Source organism: Trichosurus vulpecula, chromosome 2 (genome assembly GCF_011100635.1).
Source record: "Trichosurus vulpecula isolate mTriVul1 chromosome 2, mTriVul1.pri, whole genome shotgun sequence".
Classification (NCBI taxonomy): Eukaryota; Metazoa; Chordata; class Mammalia; order Diprotodontia; family Phalangeridae; genus Trichosurus; species Trichosurus vulpecula.
The window spans coordinates 389,450,255-389,466,768 of NC_050574.1; the positions used below are offsets into that span (position 1 = coordinate 389,450,255).

General features: G+C 36.1%; 1 protein-coding gene across 6 annotated transcripts in view; it reads right to left on the reverse strand.

Moving 5' to 3' along the window:
- Positions 1-3,550: 3,550 nt before the first annotated feature.
- UBE3A (ubiquitin protein ligase E3A) overlaps positions 3,551-16,514 on the reverse strand; it is a 107,561-nt gene continuing 94,597 nt past the window's right edge. For all 6 annotated transcript variants that reach the window (XM_036743062.1, XM_036743059.1, XM_036743060.1 and 3 more), the window contains 6 exons: positions 14,024-14,229; positions 13,454-13,618; positions 10,842-10,997; positions 10,656-10,729; positions 6,021-6,164; positions 3,551-5,246 (listed from right to left, as the gene is read on the reverse strand). In XM_036743062.1, coding sequence (XP_036598957.1) covers positions 5,126-5,246; positions 6,021-6,164; positions 10,656-10,729; positions 10,842-10,997; positions 13,454-13,618; positions 14,024-14,229 — 866 coding nt within the window. In that variant the 3' untranslated portion in view covers positions 3,551-5,125. The remainder of the gene's footprint in view (positions 5,247-6,020; positions 6,165-10,655; positions 10,730-10,841; positions 10,998-13,453; positions 13,619-14,023; positions 14,230-16,514) is intronic.

Consider the following 16,514-nt stretch of genomic DNA (forward strand, 5'->3'; position numbering starts at 1 on the left):
GGAAGAGTCAAAAACATGTCATCGAGTTTCTTAATATATCACATGCCCTTCTCCAAAGAATCAAATAGGGGGTGTAGAGAAGCTCAAAAAGATTTAAGCCTTCTTGGTTATATTTTTTTCTTTTTGTTTTATGACTCTTAGAGAATGTACTTAATAAGCATCAACATCAACTGGATAGTGTTCATTCGTATTACGGGGCCATTTCTTTTTGCTTAAAATGAGAATTTCCCTCCCCAGTTTCAACATAAAACAGAACTGGCCAGACCTCACTGTGTTATCTACTCTAGGTCTTTTAATTATTATTAATAGCTGACTTGTTTACAGTACTTCAGGATGTACCTATTTCATTTGATCCTCCTTAACAACCTTGTGAGATAGCTAATGAAATTATCATCATCCCCATTTATAGATACAGAAACTGAACCTCTAAGAAATCAAAGGCCTTGTCTAAGGTCACACAGCTAGAAACAGAGTTGGAATTCATACCCAGGGCACCTTCAAACTTCAATTCCAGAGCTTTTGCACCTAAACTTCCCCTCTTGCCTTTCCTCCAACCTAACCCTCATACCGCTGTGAGAATGTTCTTAGGCATAGATCTGATCATTGTGTTTTTTTTTTTTAATTAAAAAATCTCAGTGGTTCCCTATTGAACTTTGAGTAATGTTTGAATTTCCCTAGCATTCCTGGTCCCGCCCCCCCTCAACCCAGTGCATGCTAGTGCACTTCTACATGAACTCCACTTGAGCTACGCTGGCCAACTCCGGGGCCCTTCATCACACTCCACACTCTCATCAACAAGGCTTTTCTTGGGCTGTTCCCCAGACCTAGAATCATCTTCTTCTCTCTTTGCCTATTAAATTCCTACCTGCTCTTTAAATTTCAACTCAGATACAATCTCTTCTTGAAAGCCTTTCCAGACTCTCTGGTTTGAAAACAACTTTCCAAGGTGCTAATTAGATCATACCGTGTATTGTAGCTACTAACCTTGGTGTTTTATTCCCCTACTAGACTCTGAGCTCTTAAAAGGCAGGTTTCTTAAACTTGGATCTCCTCCAGCACAGTTCTGTGCACATAGTAGAGGCTTAATAGATAATGTTTTATGTATCAACAGCTCCATATATAGGTTGCATTTAGTTGGGATACTGGACACACTTTATGTTAACTGATTACTTTTTACCAGCCCTAAAATTCTCTTTCAGCAGGTGGAGACAGTGAATTCCTTAAGGGATGATTTCTTATGACAAGCTAAGTGTGAATCAAATGATTTCCTAAGGCATCTCTGATCTAGCCTTACCAAGGGCATAAAGAAAATGGAGGTGATATACCATCCAAGCCCTTCAGACAAAATTTAGAATTAAAAACATATTGCAGATTCTGCCATTTTATTCTGTTTTTTTCCTCCTTCAATTGACCAAGTATCAACTTCTAGATAAAAAAAAAATCCCTCATTTAAATGAAATGACTGCAAAGAAACATTGTCTGTCTTTGCATTCCATGCCCGGCCTTAGATCTTTAAATTTATTAAATATTAGTAGAATCTTTGTGAAAAAAATTTTTGTAGCGTATAAATATTATTAAAGTGCAGTTCAATACAACATAAACCTTTTTGAGTGTTTCAGTACCAGATCGTTTTGTGCCATACTTGTTTGTAACTGATGAAAGTATTATCACAGTCCATGAAAGCTAAGGAATGCTTCATATAAGGGAAGAATATAATGTATACCTGTCAATTATAATATAGCCCTTTGCCATGGAGGATGGAGGTAGGAGGTAAGTGAAAAACTATCCCTACGACATAAAAATTTCCAAGCTGGTTATAAAGGGGAAAAAAGCATTTTGTTGTATGTTAAGTTGCTACAGTTTATATGGAAGGCCTTTATAGGTATAGGTATTCTCACCTTCTTTGGAGCTAATATGACCATAAGACAAATTATACTATTGAGCAAATAGCATAATAAAAATAAAACATTAACCTTTTTTATTTAAAGTTGATTCATTGTTTTTACTAAAGGGTGATAAAAATGTCATTATGGCATAGTCTGGATATATTTAAAACCCATTCTCATAGATGGACAAGTAATGCATCTTGCATTATCTGTGCAATTAGCAGCTCTAAATCTGTCTCTCAAAATCCCCCACAAAAAACCACAGAATTGTATAAGTGAAAAGAACCTCTAAAATGGTTGTCCAACGTTGACCTCAATTTACACGAGGGAACTGAAGCCAAGAGGAGCTAAATGAATTGCCCAAGGAAAGGCAGCTAATTAACGAAACTCCAGAAATTACAACTAAAGTTTAAGAGGCCCAAATATAGTCTTACAAGAAGCAAACCACTTTTCCAGAAAATAAAAATTGATAATTACATTGGAACAAAAGCCCTCTTTCCTAAGCTGACTGTATGATACTATGCCACTTTAAAAAGTCACAGTCATAAAACACTGATGATCTAATCAGAAATTAATATTTTAAGCAAAAGGTAATTTTGTTACTACCAAGAGGGCAAAAATAATAAGCAATATCCCCTCAAAATGGGAAAATCTAAATTCTATATGGAAAATTTTTTTACAAGCGGGTTAACTGGTGACTTTACAGTTATAAACTCTGGAAAATAAGCTAAAATTGGACTTGGGCTTTTTTTGGTTATTCTTATCCCATTTAAAAGGCCAATTCTTTCTGTTAGTGTTATAATTAGGAAAAATGGGTCCGTTCTGGGAAGTGGGTTTTTAATGAAAGTATCCTTTTCCTGTACTTCATTGATGCCACAACCTAGTTTTTCAGATTGAGATACAAAAATTACTTTTGAGGAAAACTAAATTTAAAATAAGAAGTTCAGTTTTTAAGGAGAGAGTACTGCCAGCCATTTTTTTGATGGTATGTTGAGAAACACAGGCTAAAATTCAGAGAAATACAGTCCCAATTAAATCACAAAACCAAAAGCTATTATACAGAGAGCAAATAACTGTTTTGAATTTTATTCCATTCCTACCTGCCCTATCTATCTTTTAGTATTAACCAGCAATGAAAAATCACAGGCATGCGAAAAGAAGTTGCAGCACACAAGAAAATAAACTCCTGAAAGAGAATGGTTGGCAGAGCCATTTTTCTTTCTTAAATTAGCCTTCCTTAATGTAGATTTTCTTTTAAATTCCTAATATTTTAAAATAGTACACCTAGTGCTTTAAATCTGCTAGATTCATAAATCAAAAACTCGTCTGAGAAAAATATGATTAAAATGGCAGGATTTCAGTAGTGGAGTGATAATGGAATTTAAGAGAATAACTGAACAGCTTCAAGTTGCTTCACCCATTTATTATATAAAATGCCCATTGGCACTTGGGGTTTCCTTTGCACTCACTTTTACCGTGTAGGAAAATAAAAACCAAACCAAACCCAAAATGGATAGGTAAGTCCTTTAGAAAAATGTATACTCTTAAGTGTTCTCTGTCATGTAGTATATACATCTTAACAACATTCTAAAACAAGTAAGCACAAATTACACCCAATTTAACTTATCGAATTAAGGAAATCACTGTCTTATTTTTCCACTAGGTCATGGTGAAAAAGGTCACTGTTTTATTCGGCATTATAGTTACATAACAGTTCTGTTTCTATTACTAGAAAGAATTTATTAAAATAATCCTGAAAGACATCTTTTCCCCCCTCCAATGATTTCAAGACTTGTCCTTTTCCTGCCAATTTTACACAAATCATCAAGCTGATTTGACCTGTAGAAGTCAGTTAAAACAATTGTCAAGGCACAAGCTCAGCTCTGCACAACAGCTATAGCTTGTAGTAAAAAGATTTACCAATTATGTCCCCTTAGTTAAAAATACACAATCCCTTTATTGTATATTGCAACAGGAGAAATTAACATTACAGACACAGAAGACTAGGAAAGGGGAAAACTACTTCTGAACTGTCATTTAAATTGAAAACCTATTGTTTATTTTCTGTAATACATAAAGTAATTTTAGCATTTACTTTTTAAAATAATATTGAATAGCTGGGGACATACAATAGAAACAGGTCTTAAGATCAATAGTTTCATTCATTTCCAGGTTTGCTTATTGTTAGATTCGATAAAACAAGGAACAGTAGCCATCTTTTCTGATTATGTCGCAACACTGATCATGTGCCTTGATAAAGGAGCAACAGTTCATTAAATAGGATGTTGACATCATGTAGGGAAGACTTTGGATTGTCAATTTTAAAATCAATGTAATAGGCAATTAATAAAACTTAATTTTAAGTGCACTTCCACATGCTTTGTCTATAATATAACAAATTTCCTATCTTTCTTGCAATACACACTTGGCTCACTACCATTTGGCTGAATATGCACTTTTCCCCAGTAAATGTCAAAAACAAAAAACAAAACAAAAAAACACAACCTAAAATCTATACCCTTTCATATACAAACAAACAGGATTGGCTACTGAAACAGTATATTGCAAGACACGTGAAGACAACATACAGTGGCATGAGTTTTGTTTTGTTTTTTAATTTGTTGTGCTGTGACTAAAGTAAAGTTCTCAGGGCTGCAGTTAAAACATTCCAAGTTCTCCCTTCCATCTTTATTGATTCTCAAAATTTTGCACAGAAAACTCTTTGGGGGCTAGAACAGCAGTAATTGCATCACACTGTTTCCAGGACTTCAAGTTTTAAAAGCAAACTGTTCAAAAAAGTACAGTTCCTGATTTGAGTAGATACAGGGACAAAAAAATAGCACATACTTGAAGGTTACATGGGCTACAAATGATGGCAATATTTTCCTTGGGAAAGTACAGTTTTGTTGGTATTTTTCTTTAAATACTCAAAAAGGCTCAACTTCAAGCAGTAATAAACACAAGCAAAAGTGATTTAACCCTTAAAATAAATATTCAGGAAAACCTCTCTGTACATACAAGTGAAAGAATATGTAACACTTTCACGTGAAAAGAAAAAAATAAAGAATTTGTTCATACAAGCAGCTGAAATCTGCTGTTCCAGCCCTAATGTCCCCATTAAAGAAGGGAGGCACAAACACGGGTGACTACTGTAGCTCACTATCTTATGGCCTTTTTTGTATAGGGACATCATCACCACCAATTTTTATCCCTTTTGTTATATTTATTAATTTATTTTTTTACAGCATGCCAAATCCTTTGGCATATGTGATGGCCTTCAACAATCTTTCCTTAAGTTTTTCTTTGCTGGAGTATTCCGGAAGCAAAAGGACATTAAAGCAAGTGTGAGATGTAGGCAACCTAAATGAGAAGAAAAAGAAAAAAATGGAGAAGTATTAAGTCATGGGAAAATATAGTATACACAAGTTATGACCTGTGAAAAATAAATATTCCACCAAGTTGGTTCACCATTAATAATTCACACTAAATTCAAAAGATAACAATGAATTTCTGCTCTTGGATTTAAATTATAAACATGAGATCGATCCTCTGGCCTAAAAATAGTCAAGGTCCAAAGAGCTTTTTCTTTTCAACTACCTGTAAATTATTTAATGCTACATATAATTTTAAATTAAACATACTAATCTATATCTGGGAAGAAATGCTACTTAGGGAAAATAAGACATAAACGGGAATATGGTAATTCCATTTCCCTATTAGAAACTCAAGATGTAACAGCAAATGGCCAAACTACTATCCCTGTGTTTAACTACTTCTGAAAGAATTACTACCTAACCAGTGACTTGAACAGAAGCAATCTGTGAATTTTTTTAAAAAAGTGAATGAACCACAATAATTTGCTGATACAAAAAGTTAATATTTTATTGAGTTGAAAGGTAGACCAAATTTTTAATGAATAGTAATAATGAAGTTATACACTTCTTATAAACCAATACAAATTGTAACTTCAAAATATTTTTTGAAAATACTTAAACTGAACCAAAATCAAAACTGGTTCAAACAAATCCTTGAATATCATTGTAAAACTGTTCAGAGTATCATGTTTATGCTTGAATAAGGTACATTCGGGGAACATGATAAACTGTACTATATATTCATGAATTCCATAATTACCTTTCTGTGTCTGGACCATTTTTGGCTATAATCATCTTTAATTTTCCTAGTCCTCCCACAGGTGCTCTGTCTGTACCTGTTGTAAACTGCAAGAAGAGTCTTTTCTGCTCATCTGTAAACGAATGGACGATTTCCCAGAACTCTCTACGTAGGGGAGAAAATGTAATGGTAAATTCTATTTAAAAACTGTGTCACTGGCTATAGGATTACACTTATGAACTTAGTATTATATGAATTTTCTATAAAAAGTCTATTGCATAAAAAACACTATATCAAGCATGATTTACCTGTCAAGAGATATGGCAGTCATGAGCCATGCTAGTTTAGAACAAACTCAAATATAAAATCTCACAGTAGATAGTAATAGGTTATAAGCAGTATTGCCTCATAAAACAATTATATAACAGCAAATTTATGAGATGATTTCTAGGCATAAGCAAAATCATTCTGAGGGTATTTAAGGATGAGGCAACATGGAGAATGGCAAATAGACAAAAAAACTGAAAAGATCTGTCAAAATTTTTATAACAGATTCTCTTTTTTAATAATGACAGTGTATGCACCACATTTATGTTTGAACACCACAATCTTGGGGGCTGGAAGAGGAAGCTGAAGTAATATTAAAGAAAACAAAAAGGGATTATCAGCTGGACTAGACCAACTAGACACAGCAAAATCCAAAGCTGGGGATGACAATTGTGAAGGCACTGATGAATCAATTCTGAATAGGGAAGAGTGAACAAAATTTCAGACCATCCTGTTACCAAATAAAAGGTGATAAAACATTAAACACTACACAAGCCATAACAATTTCTACAAAATTTTTATTCACAAAGTAAATCTTATAGCAGCACATATGGAAAGAAAAGTATAGAGAATGCAAGAAATGCTTTGTTTATTGACTATATGTTTTAGAAGCCTTTGCATTGGTATAGAAGCTGTACTATACCCAAATACCACCTCAAAGGCCTTTATATAACAAATTGTCTCACATGTCTATGTAAAATCACGAGATTCCTCGAAAGATATAACAGATGTTTGTGTTCTATAACCCTCATCTGATTATGTTCATGATGAGAGACACAACACAGGAAAATATATACTTGTCAAAGGAGCTAGCCACCACCATCGAATATGTTCAATACAGAGTTCAGATAAAATGAGGCATGTTTAATAAGTGAACGCCTCCAGATATTCCTATATGTAGCTGACAATGTGCTGACTGTATTAAGCCTCAGAATACTGAATAACTTTCTAAATGAGACTATAACCACTCAAAAGGATTCAGCTAAGGTATTCAAAAGGAAAAAAACCAAGACAGATAAAGTCTATCATTCAGACTATGCTATGTACTCAGATGAATAATCCACAGATGGATGGCTCCATCAGTAAAACTTGAACAAGTATAACATAAATTGAACAGAAACTGCATATGAAAAATGAACTGGATCAAAAATTGAACAGGAAAATAACACTGGATTCCCTTTGAAAATCTGCTGTGCTTAGACAGACCCAAACCTTCTCTTTGAAACAAAAGTCTATCTTGTTAACATCAATATTCCTCTGGTGAAGTTGTATAGCTATGACCCATGAGGCACAAATATAAAGTGACTAAACACAAATATATACCTGTGTGTGTGTGTGTGTGTGTGTGTGTGTGTGTGTGTGTGTGTGTTTAAGTTCTTGAGCATCGAGGCTGGCCAATTCAAAGACATGGAGATGAAGGCGGAGTTTCTATTTTATCCTGTAGGAGTAACATGGTAAGATCTGTATTTAAAGAAAATTACTTGGGCAGCAGAGTGTAAGGTGGACTACAGTGGTGAAAATTAAGGTAGGGAGGACAATAAGGAAGCTGTGGTGATAATGCAGGTGAGAGATAATAAGGACTTGAACTGAGGTATATAGTTATGTGAACAGAGAGAAAGAAATATGCAAGAGAAGTTGTGGAGGAGAAAACAGCAAGATCTGGAAAATGACTAGATATACTGGGTAAGGGAGAATGTGAATTTGAGGATAATGCCAAGCTTATGAGACTGAAGGAGAATGGTGTCTTCAAGAGAAATGGGGAAGTCTGAAAGTGTGGGTGGGGGAAAAGGTCAGCTGTGTACATCCTGTGCTTGAGATGTCTCTAAGACTCCCTCTTTTGAATATCTAATAGGCAACTCTTGATGTGAGACTCAAGATAAGACAAGAGACTGGGGCTGTATAAACAGATCTGTAAATTGTCTCCATAGAGATGAAAGTTAAACACAGAGGAAGGTATGAGGTGAAGTGGGGTGAAGGGAGAGGGAGTGAGGGGGGAGACAGAGAGATGAGGGCAGTAGGGAGGGAAAGGAAAGAGGAAGGAGAGGAAAGAGAAAGCAGGGAGAAGGGAAAAGAGAGGACAGAATCTTGGAGCACAATCATATTTAGGGTCAGAGATATGAGGAACCAGAAAAGAAGAAGTATCAGTCAGATAGGCTGGATGCAAACCAGCATAGGGCAATGTCAGGAAAACCCGGAAAGGAGTGATTATCAAAGAAGAGAGGATGGTCAACAGTGTGAAATGAAAGACATGGAATGGGGAGAGAAGGAAGACAGAGAGAAGACCATCAGATTTGGAATCAAAAGCTTGCTGGTAACCTCAGAGAGATCAGTTTGAGTTAAGTGATGAAGTTAGAAGTCAGAATGCCAAAGGTTGAGGAGCGAGAGAAGAAATGAAGGCAGTGAATACAGATAGCTTGTTTGACTGAGATTGGAAGGATGGCGGGATGGTGATCACATGATGAGACTGAAGGATGACTGATGAACTCCTGTATATTCTACCCAATACCAAGAGATACAGAAGAATGCCCCATACCCTCTGTGGAGAATTGAAGGGAGAATCTGGGAAGGACCTGCACAGGATGACAGAGTAGATGGATTGCAACTGATATCACTGTCGATGATGTACATCAATGATATCGCAAATGTTAGTATCAATGTATAAACACAAGATGCAGACACAGCACACTGTAAAAATATTCTTGAAAAAGTTGTGTGCATAAAATGTCCTCAAAACAAAGGTTTGAAAATAGTGAATAGAGCAGAATCCCCTTTATGATGTTGGTATTGGGCTGAGGAGAAAGCTTAACATGTTTCAGACTTGTGAAATTTGTATTAGTTATATTTGGAGGGTATCATGTGAATGATGATATACTTCAGTCCCTGTAATAAAAGGCCGAGTTTCAAGAGGAATATGACATATCAAAGTAACTTTTCATTATCCATGCAAGCAGTGGTAATGCTTGAGTAATGTGAGGGGAGAAAAATCTCTTTTGCTTTGGGTGTGTGTGTGTGTGTGTGTGTGTGTGTGTGTGTGTGTAACAGAAAGAGCACTGATTTCAAGTTACAAGACATGGGTTTGGATCCTGCCTGTGTGACCTAAGCCGAGTCACCTAACCTCTCTCCATCTCAGTCTCCTTAGTTTAAAATAAGGAGGTGAACCAAACGATCTCTCTGGTCTCTCTAAACCGGAGGTCAGATTGAATGCTAGTTATGATGGCAGTGGAGCATTCTGCACCCTAGCCCCAATACTGTTTCTCACCTGCTCCTGGTGTTTGAAGAGCTCCCAATGGGCAAATGGGTACCCTCAGAATCATCCTGGCCCCCCTTATTCTATCGTACACTCCTACTTAAAAAAAGCAACTGAGGAGTGAGATCCCTGTCTGGCAGCATCTGGTGGAAGTAGGGCACAGAGCGCGATTTCCGTTGGACGAATGAAATCTCAAATGGATGGTTTCTATCCCAGAGGAAGCACTTAACCAGCAGACTATGAGAAGTTTGGATATTTGAATAAAGGCAAAATCTAAACTGAGTATGAAAACAGTATTAACTCATTTACTTATAAGAAAGTAGACTGTTCTGTTAGTGAAGAACAAAATGAAAATAACCCACTACCTCCAAACTTATGGAGTCTCTTGGAAACATGAAGACTCTTTAAGTTCCCAAATCCTTTCTGTTAAGAAGCTACTTTCTCCTTGAGATTCTCGTGGTGGGTGAAAAAGCAGAGACGCTGATTGGAAAATTTTCCTAGAGAGTAAGCAGGAATGGGGATCACGCTGAAAACTGTTGATAACTTTAGGACATCTAATCATGGCTTCACATCCATGTTAACAATGCTAATTTAGTAGAGACAGGGAGCTAACAATTTTTTTTACCTCATTCCATTCCCTGAAATTTGTACTTTATACCTATCATTTCTAACGGTACTGGGCAGTAGGGATACAGAAATGGTCTGAGGCCATGGTCCTAGAAATTAGCCACGCTGGAGGTCATAGATTACCATGGCTGTAAGTCAGGTTTTGTTATCTTTCCAACATGGAAATAAGAATAAAGCTAATGTCAAAGTTTTCTCCATCCTCAGTTGGCAGTGTCACTAAAAATATTAACACATATGAAAATAGTTGGCCTGCACATGATGTATTTGATTTATTTATGCAATAAATCGACGCCCTGACTTTAAAATGAGTGTTTTTTAAAAATAAATTTCCATGACTAATTTTAAAGGTTAGGTCATTTACTGTTAAAGAATACATAAAGGGACCTAAAACATGAAATACCCTCCAGCCCCCATTGAGTGGACAAAATAGTGCCATTGTAGACAGAGTGTCTTACCTAATAATAAGAGAGTCCCTGGTATAGCCACCATCATATTCTGTGGTTTCTTCTAATGCTTGGAAGTCTAGATTCTGAAAACAAAAAAGTATCTGTTAACATCTTCTGGACTGGCTTCTTTGGAAAGAATCAGTGAATAAATGAGTTTTACTTTTTAAAAAAAAAAATATGTGCCTGCTTTCTTACCCGGCTTCCACAGATAAGCAGTTCAATTTCCTCTGGTCTGAATAAGTACTTCAAGGGAGACTCATTGGTCACCATATGAAAACCTCTCCGAAAGGCCTTGAACTGCTTTTCTACTGATTTATTGAGAATATAGTCAGCATAGAGACTGACAAATTCCTGAAGGAAAACATTAATCAAAGGAATTTATTGTGGCAGTGAAAACAAAAGGCAAAACATTTGGGTAGTATATTTTTTCCCAAAGAAAATCAGTTCAAGAATATTTTTAAAACTCGATACAATGTTCATAGATATGAAAGTTATTTCATAACTCACAGATGTTTCTAGCATACCTCTGTATAAGATGGGACAAATGCTACTGATGCACCTCATAGAAATTCAACATGCAGAAATTAAAACAATTTACAAATCTGGAAGCTAACTCAATCTAAAACATTTGAAGTCTTGGTTTACAAAATGCTGAAGCCTCCTCAGCTTTGTACGTCTGTCAATGTGCTAAGTCACGGTCTTTTATGTATGTCTCTCCCTACCTTTTCTTCAAATAAGAGTATTTTTTTAAAGGGTAGCGGGTTCCACAAAAGGGTTTTCATAGGGTCTAAGCAGGCAGAAAGTCACATGTTAGTTTCCTGTAAAATACCTGGGAAGCTAGGTGTTTTTTTTTTTAGTCCTCTTCGGCCATCTAGTCCAACCCTCTCACTTTAGATCTGAAGAAACTGAGGCACAGGGAAGTTAAGTGAATTGCCCAAGGTCATATAGGCATTAAGTACCAGAGACAGGATTTGAACCCAAGTCTTCTGATTCCAGAGCCAGTGCTCTTCCCACTGCACCACACTGTCTCCTTATCATCATTTCTTCTAAAGGCCCATAGGATATGGGAATAAAACACAAAATTAACTGTGGATTTTCTACCACGTGACTTATTTTGGATGTTGGTATTTTGTTACAAATTTATTTTCTATGTTATTGAAGGAATGCTGAATTGTGATTTTATTCTGTTTTTGTCTTGGAACACCTTTCTTTCAATGGAAATCTGATTTACAGAAAACTTCACATAAACACAATTACTCTATAAAGAGACAGACATGAACACAAACTACACAGGCATCATTTTGTGGATGTGAGTGCACAGTGAACAAAGCTTCACAACACCTCTCCTAACAAACTCTTTCTCTCTATCCATTCTCACCAGGATTATGACAACAGTCTCTAATGGTATCCAGGCCTGCCTCAAGTCTCACTACTCTAGTCCACCCTACACAGTGCTGCCAAAATTCTTCCCCCCCCCCACACCTCTACCTGACAATGTCACTCCCATTACTGAATAAATTCCAGTGACTCCTTATTACCTCCTGGATAAAATATAAACTCCAGTTTAGCTTTTAAAAGCCCTTCATCACCCAGCCTCTTCCTTACCTACCTTTGGTCTCGCTGTACATTATTCTGCCTTCCTGCATCTGTAATCCATACAAACTGACCTTTTCTCTGTTCCCTTCACAAGATTCTCCATCTCGAAGTCTTTGTCCCGTGCACCCCCATACCTAAAATAACTCCCTCCTTCGATTCTGTCGCATAGGCCAAGCACCACCTGCTACCTGAAACCTTTCTTGATTTCTCTAACTCTAATGCTTTCCTTCCCAAAATACCTTATATTTAATTGGGGTCATATATTAGTAATTACACCTGCCATCTCTCTTACTACTCCTTGACAGAAAGTATTCTTTGTATTTGCATCTCCAGGGTCTAGCACAGTGGCCCACACATAGTAGGGACTTAATATTTGTTGATTAAAAGCTCCTATAAATGAAGTCAGCTGTGTGAAAACAAACAAAAAAGCACTATAAAAGTCCTGATAACCATGTAAGGCACCACTGCCTGAGTTTGCAAATGCGTGTCAAAAATATCTTAATCCATACATGTTTTTTCTTTCCAACCCCCCCCCCAAAAAACCCCAAAAAACAACAAAAAAACCAAACAACAACAACAACCAAAAAAAAACCACATGACCTAAGTCCTGGGTAAAATTATGATGTCTTCAAAGTTTGTCTTTCCAAGCATGGCCTCCTTTATTTCTGCCCTTCCGGACTGGTGGTCAGTCTCTCAAATCTCTCTTGATCACTTTATCTTCACTTTAACCTCTCTACCTGAATCACCTGAAAAGTGAGTATAAACTACTGGCAGCTATCCTGTCATACATAGGTTTCTATGAAAAGTTTGGCTATGTGGCACTAAGTACAATATCATCAAAGTTTCACCACTTGAACTAATAAACAGCTCGTTGTAACTCATATATTTACACACACACACGTTCAGGACATACAAAGATATACAAAGTTCTGAAGTGTTTCTGTAAATATACTAACAGTAGCTCACTGTTCATAAAGAACTGGACCACGTGCTTACTATATAACTCATAGTTCTTTGAAAGATGGTATTATAAATTGCCCCGCATTACTCAAAAGATTAGAAAAAGTGGACTTTAAGACTTAAATGAGATTGGTTATTTGATCACTTAGATGTAGTGTTTAGATATTGATCTGAAAATATCCACAATACATGACAGATATTCTGCAATGCACAGAAATGAAGAGTAATAAAGGATTCAAGGCATGAATTACCTTCCTGTTTTCATTTGTAATGGGAATCTTGTCACCATTTTCCTTTAGATCATACATCATTGGATTACCAAAGAGATCTGTCTGAGATATTTGGAAAGTGATCATCATGTCATCTTCCACGCTTCCCTCATACTCCAGTAAATCTTTTAAACTCTGATAAAGTACCTAAAATTTTAAGAAAAAAAAAACTGACAAATGAACCTGCTGGTGAATTTTAAATCACAACAAATAGTTAATTACTTCTCTTGAAAATAGATGTGCCACATCAAAATAGGCAGAGCTTGGTAAAACAGCCCACATTTGAAAGGAAGGAAAGGCCAGCTAATTCACACCTGCTCTTGCTGCCACTATGTGACAGCATCACTTCTGAGCTCTTTCAGCTACTCTAAAGAACTTCAATCTAGTTAAAACAATGTTTACATTAACAGTACCACCACTGTAGTTAATATTTAAATAAGTAACAGACATTTTAGAAATGCTAAACATAAAGATTTTTAGTATCAACTGAATTCTTACATTTATATCAAGTGTAAGGGATAAAGTAAAAAAACAAAAAAAACAAACACTTACTGGGTGAGAGTCTGCCAGATCACGGAAAGTTCCTTTTTTCCCCATTAGTTTCCTGTAGACAACCATGGGAAAATGCACATCCAGTATACAGTTATTGTAAATAGCCAGACCCAGTACTATGCCAATCAGGGTAAACTGACCCTCAGTTTCAAAAGAGGATGGATTAAACCAAAACAGTTTTGTAGATTCATCATATGTGAACATACCTATAAGAAATGATTTTTAAAATATTATTTATCTTGCATTATTTATCTATATATATCTATGTATTATATATATCTATGTATATATATCTATGTATATATATGTATCTATATATATCTATGTATTATTTATCTATATAAATATCACACTAATTTGTACAAAAGTAGGAAAATTCATGTTTACACATAAAAAAATCAGCATTTAAAATCAAAAGGGCAAATTTTAGAATACGTTACAAGCATGTAATTCAAAAAGCAGCAGCATATGATTTTAGGAAGCTAGTGAAACACGTATGAATAAAGAGTTGCAGTAGACCTTGCTATGACAGCAGAGGGGATTTTCCTGAAACGTGCATGTTATAAACATTCTTTTTATAGTGAAGAAAAAAGATGTCATTTTCATCTTTTAAAAGCTCTAGGTCTACTTCTGCTGCAGTGACCAAACATGATAAGTAATGCATTCCTGGAAAAAGATGAAAACTTAAAATATTTTCTGGTTTTTTTTAATCTCACTAAATAGTTCTAACACAAATTTTTAGTTAATGTTACTTTAAACCTCACGATTATAAAGCAGAATTTGGGAGTTTCAGTCTTGTAACAAAATACAGGCAAATGTATTTAAATTTAAGCTCATAAATGTACTCAAGTTTACAGGGCAGCTAAGCAGAGGAGGGGATGAAGCACTGGACCTGTAGTTAGGAAAATCTGAGTTCAAATCCAGCCTCAGACTGTGTGGCCCCGGGCAGATCATCTAACCTCTGTTGTCTCAGTTTCCTCATCCGTAAAATGGGGATAATAATAGTTGGCCAGCAGTGTGATCTTTGTGCATGGAAAGAGAGGAGGCTTTCACATCCTTGGCATAATTTGTTTGGAATTTTAGGAATATCCTGGAATTTCATTAAAGAGATCTGCTTCTACAGTAACATTTTCATGGCACTTAACATGATACTTCAAAAGTCAAATTAAGAAAAAAAATCATTTATGTTGGCACCTAAATGTAAATGCAAACTTGTGCCATGATATAGACAATTTCTAAAATATGCAGAGCATGATCCCATGCAGACACTGTTCAATGACTGGCTACTAACTTAACAGGGTCTTTCAAACATTATCAGTCAACTGCAACCAAAACAACAGGAAATGTCACACTTTAAATTTCTGTGCTGTGGTTGTATCTTTCCTAAGTGACCATATAAAACAAAACGCTGTTGCCTCAAAGACAAGAAAGAGCATTTTTAAAATGTACGTGATTTATGCTGACAGTCCTATGGCTAAATATCAACATAAGCCAAAAACCAGGCTGACTGAGTTTGCTGCAGAGTCATATTATCTGATGTTAAGTGGATCCTCACTTACAGGTTATCCTTTATTCATCATCTCTTAATGATTAATCAATTCCCCACAGTTACTATTTCCAGACAATCTCTTGTCTTTAAGCAACCAATTCCATTTCACCCCCATCTTTTATCAAACAGGGCAGTCTACAGATCCCTTAATACCCTGCCTTTCTCAATTCCCTCAAGAGGTAGATGAAATGGCCCTTCCCCTTTGCCTAGTTAATCCTTTCAAAAACTCCCTGGATACAATGCCCTCCTCTCTACGTGGGGGTCCTGTTCCATTGATCATTCTGTCTCTCTCACTGATCTTCAATCACTCTCTCCACTAGTATCTATCTGACATCAAGGAACATGCTTACATCTCATCTAGCCTTTAAAAACAAAACCTTCCCTTTGACCCTGTTACCCCCAAACTATAGTCCCATCTTTTTCCTTCCCTTCGTTGTCCAACTTCTGGAAAAAAACAGTCAATATTTGCTGACTATTTATTTATCCACCACCCCTTCACTTCTCCAAGACTCATCAAGCTGGTTACCATACTACAACTATACTGAAAATACTCTGACAGCAGGGTTACCAACAGAATCAAATGCCCCAATCCAAATAGTCTTTTCTTGGTTCCTTGACTTTGACATACGTAGTATTGAACACTGTTGGCTAACATGTTCTTGATACTCTTTCCTGTCTTGGCACTCACGGAGTTGGAAGGGGTCTTAGAGACCCTTCTAGTATACTCCATATATGAACAAGAATCCACTTTATGACATAGCCATACAGTGACCAAAGAGCCTTTCCTTAAACAATCCTCCATAACTTTCTAAGGCTTTACATAGTTCTAATAGTTGTTTTCCTTCCTATAAACCTTCAACTCATCCCTCTGTATCTTCTACTCATTGCTCCTACTTTTATCTGTGTGATATGTCTTATCTTCATGTTAGATTCTAAACTCTT